The following is a 12,546-nucleotide window of genomic DNA, read 5'->3' on the forward strand; positions in this document are numbered from 1 at the left end:
GATTACAACTACATATGTGTAAGATTGGAAGATTCCCATAACATCCGTCTCCATAATTAGTGATCAATAATTATTCTTTCCAAATTCGAACCCTTAGACATTGCCAAAAACTTCATGCACATTCAATGAAGCCAGCACATTTTCAACTACCATGTAACAAGATGCATTAAATGGATCCACCTAAGAAAAAGGGTAGCCCCCTCTGCGATTCTTGTGCAATGCTTACAAATCTATATATATAGACAAAGTCAAAGAAATGCGTAATCAGATCCAATTGGTCACCTGTACGCAAAGATTCAAAAACTGTTTTTCCGGAAGGATTAGGTCTCCAGTTTAAATCTCATTTGGCATCATGGTTACTCATTTTGAATGAGCCAACTCTTAGGACGTTTTCGTTCATATATATACTTTTTCTAATATCTAGGGTCGTGGCGTGGAACGGAAGGAATGTAGAACGTCCACGCCATAATTGGGCATGAGAGTCGGGTTTTCTTGGATTAACTAGAAAGGGACTGGCTACATATATGTTTGGGTGATTAAAACTTGTGGGCGTGAATATTAGAAGGAAAGGTAGATTGGAGTAGTCGAAGTAGTTTGTCTAGGGTTTTCGAGGAAATCTCTTTTGATATGTCAAACATGTGATGTGGTTAGGAGAAATCGTTTTTTTTTTCGCTTTAATATTTGTTTTCTTTTGGGCAGAGGTAAATTAAAAGGTGCGTTATGATTTTCATCAAACTTACACATATGTTTTGAACATAATAAGAGGGGCTGTCTCACGTTTGAGGTCAATTTCAAATCCTTTTCGGGTAAACATGCATCTTGATGAGAACGGTGGAATTTAATTAATTAGCTGTTAATTTGAACCATAAGAGCATTTCAATTATACATTAATCCATTCAATTATTCACATTATTCAGCTAGACAGATTTTTTCTATTTGTTATGAGGTTGTAATTCAATAAATCAAAGTTAAGATAGTCATATATAATTGCTTATGCCCGACAGCCTAGTATAGTAGGTTTTTTTTTTTTTTAGCCCAACAACATTAGCTGAATGCTAATTTTCAGTTTCTTTGATTACATAAATTACTTAGGAGTAGAGGCGTCAAAATGGCAATGGATAAGCCGTAAGAAATGTCAGATGAGTTGTTTGATTTCGTGGGTTATGTATTGTTAGTCCATTCAAGAAATACATCGATATATATCCGGTTAGGCTATATATATTTTTATTTTGATTGTAATATAAAAATGAAATACCATTTTCTAGAATCTTGTATGTTTTGACTTGCCATCTAAATGAAATTATAATAAGGAGGGCTAACGGTTAACCGATTAGTTTTCTCGATACATATATCCCCCGATAAGTACTGGAAGAGGAAAAAACTGAAATTAGGTTGACCAGAAAATGAAGAAATTAGCCCCAAATATCAACTTATATATCACTTATACCCCTCGTAATTAGAGAAAATAGACACCTGCTATAATAGAAATTTTATGTATTTTATTCTGTCAGCAGTGAAACATTGATACAGAGAAAAACCGTAGAAGAAAGAGCATCAGGAACTATTTTGAAACTAACACGCCGTGTTAAATAACGAAATAATATATTAATATATAGTGAATGATTCCCAGCTTGGTTGTACTGCTAATTGCGTAAAGACTGTACTTGCAAAATATGATTTGTTAACGGGGTTAGTTATAATGGGTAAATAACTTATGTTACTCAGTTAGCAGCCTCCGGAAGACTCCGTATCCAGTCAAATTATGGCAACTCCTAAGGAAGATATATTAAAAAGACATTAATATTGATGTAATGTAATCAACGGGGATGTAGTGTAACTAACATGTATTGGTTCAAGCGGTTCGACTCTTATTTTTCTTAAGCAAGGTCTCAAGTTTGAGTCTTGTGGATGGAGAAAATTCACGCTGGGAGAGTTTTACCACTTAACGGGCTGACCCAGCCCGACTACATTAGTTGGGGCCTATTAAGTTACGGATACCAGGGTTCACACAAAAAAAGAGAGGATGTAGTGCAGTGCGTACGCACCTGGTAATCAAGAAGTTTCATGTTTGATACTCGTTGGTGACCATTCATGTCCCTTTATAAGTTATTATGATTTTTATTTCATTATATTAGACTGAATAGGCGAAAAAAATATATGGACACACATACATATATATATATATATATGTGTGTGTGTCTGATCCTTCTGATTATAATAAAGCTCATTATTTTGTTGGGGCAGATAAATTTCATTGAATAGTTTAAACGGGTCTCAAAATTACTAATCGAACTTAAGAGTCATGCCATTTGTGTGATTGTTTTACCTTAGAAATTTATTTACATAAGTCTTAGCTAAAAAGAAAGATTTTAATTTATTATGTGTAAGAAACGATGTTAGAAATTGATATTGTCAGGCTGTTAGTTTTTTTTGGAACAAACGGGCGCACCATCACCATCGTCGCAAAGCATATCGTCCTTATTCGTAAAATATGAACCGACGATATTGAGAATTTTTTTGGTAACGGATATTGAGATTTGTGAAAGGGTAACTAAATATTGAATAATCAATTAGCAAAACTTGATCAAATGAATTAAGCGACAATTAACAACAAATATAGGATAGGGAGCTAAATAAGCCAAAGAAAAATTTTAAAAGAATTCATTTTTGTCGTCTGCTTGTTGTAAATTATACATATGCGTTCACATAAGCCCAAGTACAATTATATAACGGTGACACATATATATATGTGCAGGCATCAAGTTTTGTCGTGTGTAACCAAACAAAAGTGACTTCCCACCGCAGCCCTAAAAACCAAAACCTTCGTCTACCCCCAGCTTTGCTCATATATATCTGATCATCCGTTTGGTTCCTCTCTCTACCGCTATACATATACACATACTGCTGAACAGTTAATCGGTCTTATCGGTATCGAGTTATCCATCTTCTTGAATCCATCTAGTCAAACTGTATGTAAGGACATCTATTAAGTTGGACCAGTTAATATTGATCCTGATCGACAACAATTACTAGTGTTGGCTGGGGGAACGTGCATGATCATGGATGAACAATCGTCTGGACCTGCATCCAACTTTTCGGGTTCAGGAGACGAAGCTAAGGGCGGGAGTTGTTGCTCACGGGGCCACTGGAGGCCAGCTGAGGACGAGAAGCTCCGGCAGCTCGTTGAGCAGTATGGTGCCCAGAACTGGAACTCCATCGCTGAGAAGCTAGAAGGAAGATCAGGCAAGTATATGCAACATACAGATAGTAATATTTCATCATAATTTGATCAAGAAATAATAAATAGTTTATTATTATTGCTTATATATTGGATCTTCCACCATGTCTTGCAGGAAAGAGCTGCAGACTAAGATGGTTTAACCAACTCGACCCCAGGATCAACCGGAGACCATTTACTGATGAGGAAGAAGAGAGACTCCTCTCAGCCCATCACATACACGGTAACAAGTGGGCCCTCATCGCCCGGATGTTCCCTGGTCGAACTGATAATGCGGTCAAGAACCACTGGCACGTCGTGATGGCGAGAAAGCAGAGGGAGCAGTCGAAGATCCGCGGGAAGAGAGTGAGGCCACCCTTTCCTGATCAAACCATCTGCAGCGACCCAAACGGTGTGGCTCAATTCCGCGGAAGAAAACCTGGGCTTGATCAAGAGTCAATCAGTTCCTCATTCGAGTTATTCGATTTTCAAAACCCTAACAAGGATGGGACTTTTGCTCTATCTCCACCAAGTTCCCTTTCATGGAGCTTTACCTTCGGCCCGGCATCATCATCGACATACAGCCACAAAGACAGGATTCTCAAGAGATCAGGAGGCAATTATATTAAATGCTACAGCCAGAGCTCGAAAGGCTTAAGCCAATCCGTTCACCAACCATTTTATTCTTCTTCTTCTTCTTCTTCCTCTTTCTTCGCAAATAATAAATATATTAATAGGGATCATGATCAGATGGTGAGCTTTTGTGATCAGCATGATGATGATGATTCATCGGCTAAGTTATTTAAATTGATGAGGTCGTCATCAGCGGCTTCTCGTGAGCATGTGCAAGGTGATGATAGCGGTGGCCAATCGAAGCACGATGAAGTTCCATTCATAGACTTCCTTGGCGTCGGAATCTCATCATAAGATATGATCTTATTTGGTAAAATCATTAACTCATGTAGTGATTAATTTTTCTAATTTAATGGAATTCTGGATAGCTGATTTAGCTTTCAGTTAACTAGTGAATTTATTAATCCACCGAAAAAAAACCTATTGCATTTACTACATTTCATTTTGCTAATTAAATATCTATTTGCCGATGAAGTTTCACGACAGCTTCTTCATCTTTGAATTAGGATGAAAGTTATATGTTTGCTCTCCCTGGGTAGTCCGCCAAAAATAATTATCGGCGAATCACCGAGTGATTTCTTAAGAAGTCATTCCCTGGAATGTTTCTAGTCCCTCGGAAAATTGAAAAATTGATTTTTTTTTATGAATCCTGATATTCAGAAGTTCAATTGGACCCCGACTAATCCAGTTCAACTAGATTGTCTTATTAAGGATTAAAATTTTTCCAGCGTGAATTTTTTATATTCATAAGAACTCGAACCCGAGATATTATTTAAGCGGAATAAGACCCAAACTGCTTAAACGAATTCATGTTGGTAAAAATTGAAATTTTTTTAAATTAGTTAATTCGCTAATTGGGTTTTTCCAGCGAACTTTTCCTCGGCAACTGCAAAGTTGCCACGTGAGTGTTGAAACTTGTTATTGCACATGGCAAAAATAAAAAGATTCGCCAGTATATAAGATGATCACACTCATAAGTTTATTAGCTTGAATTTTTGTGTGGGATATAAAGCCAACCATTTATAGGCCTAATGAAAAATTTATATAGGATTAGAGTGGGTGTTATGTGTTTATATGGGCCCACATCATATTAGACTCATAATTAGATTTGTTGAGAGATAAAATGACTAAAAATCCCACATTGAGAAATGAAGGAATATTTATGGGTTTATACATGACTTGGATATTATCACTTAACTTGATCTTTTAAACAAAAATAGGCCAAAATCCATATAAGCCTAATGTAAATTCAATGTGGTATCATAGCAGATTATATGCGTGCGCATGCCACGTGGGCTCACACCATGTTGATCCAAATTTGAGTGCATCCAAAGTGTGTATCACATTAGTCCCCCCCCTCGCCCTAGCTCCTAGGAGGATCCTGGCTCGAGGTTAGTTTTTTAGGGTAGATGTTTAAGGGCACGTGGCAACGTTGAGATGGGTGTTGAGAGGTAAAATGGTCTAAAATCCCATATTGAGAAACTGTAGGAGTATCCATGTATTTATATGTGATTTCAGTGTTATCAATTGACCGTTTGAGTTTTTAAATGGAAATGAACTTGAATTAAGGACATTCGGTGAGGGCTAAAACAAACATTAATTCGCATTCAAAAATGCGAAGAAATATTGAGTATGTAAGCTGATTAAACTCACTATTTTATCAACTCAAATTTTTGGACTGAATATAAGTCGAACAATTTCAAAGCTGAATGGAAAATTTAACAACTACATTTATCAATTTTGCTAATTATATGGGCTTAGATATGTTATGTTTTTAATCCAAGACGAAATGTTACGAGAATTAGGTTCCCAATGGTACATAAAGATGGTATAACTTCCAGTGAAAAACGCAGCCAATATTAACTTGAACAAAGATATGTACTTACATTACATATAACAATATTAACTGATATCGTACAATACCGTGATCTATTTAACTCACTAAGGACAAAGAATATCATAAAGCAATTGCCACGAGCTAATTGATTTCACAACTGATTTTTAAGGTTGATTCCCAGATCGCTATTAAACCTTTGAAATATATTTTGGGTTTTTCTCTTTGTTATTGATTAATTCGATGTGAATATCATGGGTTGACCCAATTTGAAGCGTATCGTGGGTTGTGGACTCTATCAAACCTCAATAATGTACGGCCCAGCTTGTGCAAGATGTCTCGCATTGACCCCAATAAAACTTCTATTCTTAATAATTTATTTTTAAAGCCCAATAACTATTTGTGTTTTGGCTCCAAACACAATTATTTTTTGCTCAAAACATAATTAGATAGCCAATCCGGAGACTCGTCCGAATGCAAATACTGGTGATTCGAGACTTGTGGTATATCCTTCGGTTTACAAGTTTAATTTACGTGATGCGAAGCAAGTGGCCGTTTAATATATTATGATGACTTTAATGCTACTGATGTCTCGAATCATTAGAGTTTGAGTGACTCCAAATCATAATACGAGATTTCTTTCTAATATGATAACTCTTTGACCATGGACGTGACAATGTATACTGTCAAATATTTATAGATTATACGTGGTTGATGTTTCATCATCCTATATACGCATGTCTGTATGACGAAAATGGATCTAGACAGTAGGAAATCGAAGAAAATAACTCGTGCAGGCCTTTACGTGGCCAAAAAAAAGAAGACGAAGAAGAAGAAGAATAAAATGCAGTTTACCCTTGATCTCTACTCAAGGAGTGTGTCAACCTTTTAAATTTTGTATGACGACCCTTGACCTCTTTGAAAAATGAGTACTCTGCACCTCCGGTCATTTTTCCGACCAAAATGGAACAACTGCACGCCATGTGACCTTTTTGAAGGAAAAAGAAATAATTAAATTAAACTAAATTCTAAAATAATAAATTTCAGAAAAAAAATTAATCATACACTTTTTTTTTGGTTAGTTATCGTTAACAGTAGTGGCCTCACTGGTGGCCGCCACCATTGGAAATAACAAAAAAATAACACTTGCGCCTTGCAGGTCCCCTTCCACCCGATGATCTCCAAACCGCCGCGAGTTGGGACAAGGACATCGGAGGTCTACTTTCCCTTCTCCCTGCTCTCAATTTAGTTAGGACGAACTACAAGAAGATGAATGTCAACAGCCGAGGCAGAGAGTGAAATAATTTGTCTTCTCAAGTCTCTCATCTTTTGTATATACTAGCTAATATGGTCCACGCATTGCCATGGGTCAAGATATCGTTCAATTATAACTATATATAAGTATTAGTCGTAGAGCCCGTGAATTGCACATGATTGTACATGTTCGATTTTTATACTTTTTTTAATATATGAGTGACATGGTAGAAAACTACATGCGTGACATGTTATATTATATGTGTGTTTTGAAATTTATAAACCATAATTTACCATCATTAAAACTATATATTAGATACATATATATGCGTGACGCGGTAGAAAACGCTTTCTATTTTTATAGATATAAGATAGATACGATAACAAATTATGTCTATAAAAATTATGATCTGATTTATTTTTTTGAAAAACAAATATGGTAATAGACCTTTGAAAATACAAATATGATCTATTTTTATAGATAAAATCCTACCAAAATTTAATATACATAATAGTTTATGTGACTCGCAGGTTAATGGAATCATGCAAAATATATAACGCATCATATTTATAATGCGTTATAGAGAATATCTATATTTGTAACACAAACATCTATATCTATATGTTTTGAAAAATAAAAAAAAATCAAAAATTCATTTTCTAAAAACTGCTGAAAAAAATCGAAAAAATGACAATCAATTCCACGAATTATACAGCTTTAAAAAATATATAATTAAAAATTATTTTTTAAAGAAAGTCAAAATGATTAGAATAATGACTGGTCCTGCAAATCTACATATTTTTAAAATTTTAAAAAATCAAAAATTCATTTTATTTTTTTTATAGAAAGTTAAAATAATTGACAAAATAATGATGGATCCCTCAAATCTATGTCTATATATATTTTAAAATTTTAAAATAAATAAAAAATTGGATTTTAAAAGATGATAAAAATATCAAAAGTAACAACTGGTTCCAAAAATTATATGGCTTTAAAAAATTAAAAATTCTTTTTGAAAGAAAGTTAAAAGATAAAGAAGTTATTAGTTTGGAAATATTAGTTTATTTATCATACTCATTATAGATATTGTAATAAAAAATAAAATATTATGTACATTTTTATCAAGAGGAACCATATCCATGTTGATTAAGTCATTATTCTTTGCGTTCACTGCATCCTATAATTTATTCACTCTAACTTTTATTTTCCACGAATCTTTTTCAAGTGATAGCTCACTTAATAAAGTGTAAGACATGCTAAAAAATAAAAGAGAAAAAGTAATACATAAGTCAAAATTTTAAAAAATCTATACATTAATCAAAGAAGTACATTCTGATGGAGAACTGGGGAATAGGGAGTCTATGCAATCGTTACCTTGATTTGTTTAGCTCAGTTGTTTTCCGAAGCCTTTGTTCTTGGTGCTTCTCGTTTTATTGGGAGACCTTGGGATCCTTCTTTAGTAGACATATGTACTATGTTTCTAAAATCTCTCTATATATAATATTATGTGTCACAGTTTAGGAGTAACAATCATCTATATATTTAGTCTATAATCTATAACATATATAAAAGTGTGAAGCTCACTTTTGTGTTTCTTGATTTCTTATAATTCCCATTTTAGACACCTCTTATGATTACCAATTGCGCTCATTCAATGCATGTGGACAATCCTGTAATCTCTATTGCAGTCTTTAAATGCATGTAAAAGAATATTTTAATTAATACCTCTTGATTATTTAGAAATATGACACTTCAATTTAATGGTGCCTTTTCATCAATATGATCATTCAATTGAATAGTGCCTTTTTAGAGATTAAATGATAGAATTTTCTTTTCCATAATGCACTTTTTTTAAAATTCATTTTTAAAAAGCTTATTTCTTGATCAAATAATCGAATATTTCCTTTTTGGCATGCAAATTTTTTAATTTTAAGTTACATGCAATACATCAAAAATATTATATCATATTAATGGTCACAAACGGGGGCGGAGCCAGTTAATTGGCAAGGGGGCAATTGTCCCCCTGAACTTTGAATTTTTTTAAAATTTTGTCCCAAAATAATATAAAATTAGTATTTTATCCTCTTGAAAAAGAATATTTATACACTATTTATATTAAAAAATGAATGAAAATCTTGTTCGGCCCCGGTCACAAACAGTTATTTTTATATTTTTCTGTCCATGAAAAACGGCACCCATTTACTTTATATTTCCTTTTTTGTGTCTAAGTATATACACAAAACGCAAAACGCAACTCTGCCAGTAGTCCTGCTTGCGCCTCCTCACCGCCAAAAGCAACTCTCTCCTGCACCTTTCTTTATCATTTGAAAATGGCAATGAAACTGCCCAACCGCCAGAGGCAACTTACTGCAACCCCATTCTCCCCAGAACAGAATTTGCCCTTAAAGGGGTCGGAAGGCGATTGCTCTGCAACACCTCTGTCGGGGGAAGCGTCTCTGCCTATTTGCAGTTCATCCCGTGTTTCTCATTCCAAAGATTTCTATGTTCTATTCTGCTCTGGGGTTCGGAACCAAAGGATCGAGTGATCATTGCATATCTCTTCTTCGTCGCCAGAATACGAGACTCAATGGTAGCTCCTGCTCGGTTTATGCATGCCATGTGTTTGACGAAACTCCTATTCCAAATTCCAAGGCATCTCTGTTTCCACTGGACAGCTTCTTTCAGTGGGGTCTGCTAAATGTGATTCTAAAATTAATGTTCATAGGGCACAAGATATGATATTAATGATATTTTGGTTGCTAATTCTGTTGCCTCGACCATTAAATGATCGTGCTTTGTTTATGTGGACGATATAGAGGTTGAATTGTAGGATTTGAAGGGTTGGGCTGCCCTGGTTTTAATGGTTTTTGTGTTGCAGATAGGAAAGAGAAGGAGCAGAAAGGGGAATAAAATGTTTCCGGAGAGGTTAGAGAAGGCCGTCAACAATAATGATTTTTCAAAATTGTTGGAATATCAGTTTGCTGGTCTTAAAACTAAATTTCATTTCATGGACGGATAGGTAAGTGTTCTTAAATTTAATCTCATGCCTTCCCCTAATTTTACTTATTATATAATTTTACTTATTATAATACACTCCAATTACTTACTAACATGCACGAGACTTACTAATGTCAATTGAGAATTATATATGATGGTCATATAATTGTTTCTTTTTTAGAACCATTTGTGTTTTCAGATTTCTCTTCAGCAGCATATCAATTGAATTTACCTAAATTGTCAACCCTCCATTCGTCGGATCATCATTAATCAGTATGTATTTTTCTTACCCCTTCATTGATTTACATATAGAAGCAAGACAATGAGTAGTTAATATCTTAACTAGAGGATCATTCCAGCCTCTCTTTTCAGGCAATCCCTTCATTATTTCTCTTAATTCTGGTTTTTTTGCTCATGTATGGACTGAATGGGTTAGGAGAAGGGTGGGGTTAACCGTGCACAAGCTGTTAACTTTGTTGGTGATACATAGTGCGATTATGATTTCTGTAGTTCATTTCATGACTAGTTAATGTACTACGATGCTTAATTCTCATAAAAAGGAATTGGCAGCTCAAAACAATTCTTTTGTTTTTTGTTTTTTTACTGTTCAGACCGTCATTAATTTATTTATTGGGCTTATCAATGATCTAATTGTTTCATTATAACATGGAAAACTATAGAGGATATTTAACATGGATGATCAAATAGTTCTGGGTATTTTACACTGAGTGTAAGTTGTTTCACATTAATTAATGGATAGTTTTGGATCTTACTTTGGACAATTGCCAAGGAAATTGAGCATGAAAGATGCCGCGCAAGACTTGAATTAGCTGTTCAAATCAATAATTGTTGGTCTTCTTGATTGTTCATTTATTGACATATTAATCTTATGGAACTCATCACTTTATTCTTACAGGTTGCAGCCCATGCGACACTCAATTGACAGTAAATAGCTGCATCTCGACTTCCGAGAGGCAGTCTCTCAGTTTTATGGTGATAATCTAGCCTGCTACTGAAATATTTGTCCTGATTTTTGGGTACACTGGCTCCTTATTTTGTAATTACTAATCATCTGGCTGTTCGTGTTTGTTTGGAGCTTTGGGCTGATAGATGTATAAGCTTCTGGAACCTTTATGTGTAAATTTCTAATGGTGACCAAAATATTGTACTCTCTCAATTGAATGAGTTTTGATATGTAAGGATGATGTTTGAAGTACAAGTAAGAAAGCACTTCTGTCTTTATACTTGGATCGAGGTATACTATTCTTAATTTCTGTTGGGTTGTACAAAGAACCTGATAGAATGAAGGCTTACTGGAAAAAACTAAGATTCCAATGTGAAGCTCATTTAGGTAGTGTTTTGTTCGGGTATTGTTAGATTCAATTTGGTTCTAATATCATCAAATTAATTGTAAATTACTGGAAAAGTAAGTCTGGGACATTTATGGCTTGTTTGGTTTCATAGTTAGATTTTAAAATTTCACTTTAACTTAATTCTATTCGTAACAAAACAAAATAATTTATATAAAGTCAAAGGGTAGGTCTCATTTATACTACTATTTTTCTACAACAAAACAAAATAACTTATACAAAGTCAAAGGGTGAACCCCATTTATACCACTCTTTTTCAAAATCAAAATCTGATTTTAAAATCAAATTTTGAAACCAAACGCAACATTACATTTTTAGAAGTGTTATATTACGTGCTTGAAGTACATTATAATCCACACAGTAATTTAATATTATGGTATTTGGTAAGAGAAGTGCATTGATTTGAAAGATATGTAATTTTACTATGTCTTTATTTCTATTTCTTTATACAAGCCCTCATACACATGCGAAGGTGATTGCTCTCGCGCTAGGAACAAACACGATATTGGATTAACAGTTAAAACATTATTGGATTAACAGTTTAAAACATGGGATCTCGTCTTTCATAATTTATTTACCAAATTTTGCCGTTTCAACATGATATTGAAATGTGAATCTGTGATTTATCTAAGTGATATGTTGCTCTCTTAAGATGAATCATATGTTGTAGGCAAATTGATTTAAATTATAGATTTTGTAGTTGCTCTATAACATTGTTTAATGGTTTTTCTAACTTTCATGTTTATTTCATATTCTTTCAATTGAATGCTTTGTATGAGCTAGTTTTGCGCAATTTATCTATTGATCAAGTCAAATAACTTTTTAAGTAATAGTGACTGCATATCAAGTCAAATAACTTTTTAAGTAATAGTTACACAATATATATATATATATATATATATAGCGTTAGCTTCAAATAAAAAACCTGCATCTCTTCACTTTCTTGCATGCTCCTTACCGTTTCAATCAATCCCATTGTCTTTTCTCCAACCGCCTGCTCCATGCCCACTGGCCATTTGCCTTTTGTCGTCGCCATAATGCACCCAAGCCTCTCTCAGTACTCGCAGCACTTCGGAGATCTGCGTCAGGGCAGCGGAAAGTATTCGTGCCCCTTGCTGATCCATCCTCCAAGAGACCAGTCTCGGTGCCAGTGCCATCTACAGCCCAATGCGTTCAGTTTTCGCCACTACGAGTCACCAGTGCATGATCAAATCCATCGGTTAGATTGCCCTGCTTTGCT

At 34.4% G+C, this 12,546-nt stretch overlaps 1 protein-coding gene and 1 long non-coding RNA gene across 2 annotated transcripts; both read left to right on the top strand.

Annotated features, from left to right (window-relative positions):
• The first annotated feature begins 2,782 nt into the window (after window positions 1–2,782).
• Window positions 2,783–4,233, top strand: LOC116203087 (transcription factor MYB77-like). Its single transcript, XM_031534749.1, has 2 exons — window positions 2,783–3,243; window positions 3,354–4,233. Exons 1-2 carry the CDS (start codon window positions 3,054–3,056, stop codon window positions 4,142–4,144), a joined length of 981 nt encoding a protein of 326 aa, XP_031390609.1. The 5' UTR covers window positions 2,783–3,053; the 3' UTR covers window positions 4,145–4,233.
• Window positions 4,234–9,126: 4,893 nt separating this feature from the next.
• LOC116202536 lies at window positions 9,127–11,178 on the top strand. Its single transcript, XR_004156090.1, has 2 exons — window positions 9,127–10,209; window positions 10,853–11,178. It is a non-coding gene; the product is annotated as an uncharacterized LOC116202536 (long non-coding RNA).
• The last annotated feature ends 1,368 nt before the right edge of the window (window positions 11,179–12,546 follow it).

This window comes from Punica granatum, chromosome 4 (assembly GCF_007655135.1).
Source record: "Punica granatum isolate Tunisia-2019 chromosome 4, ASM765513v2, whole genome shotgun sequence".
NCBI classification, from domain to species: Eukaryota; Viridiplantae; Streptophyta; class Magnoliopsida; order Myrtales; family Lythraceae; genus Punica; species Punica granatum.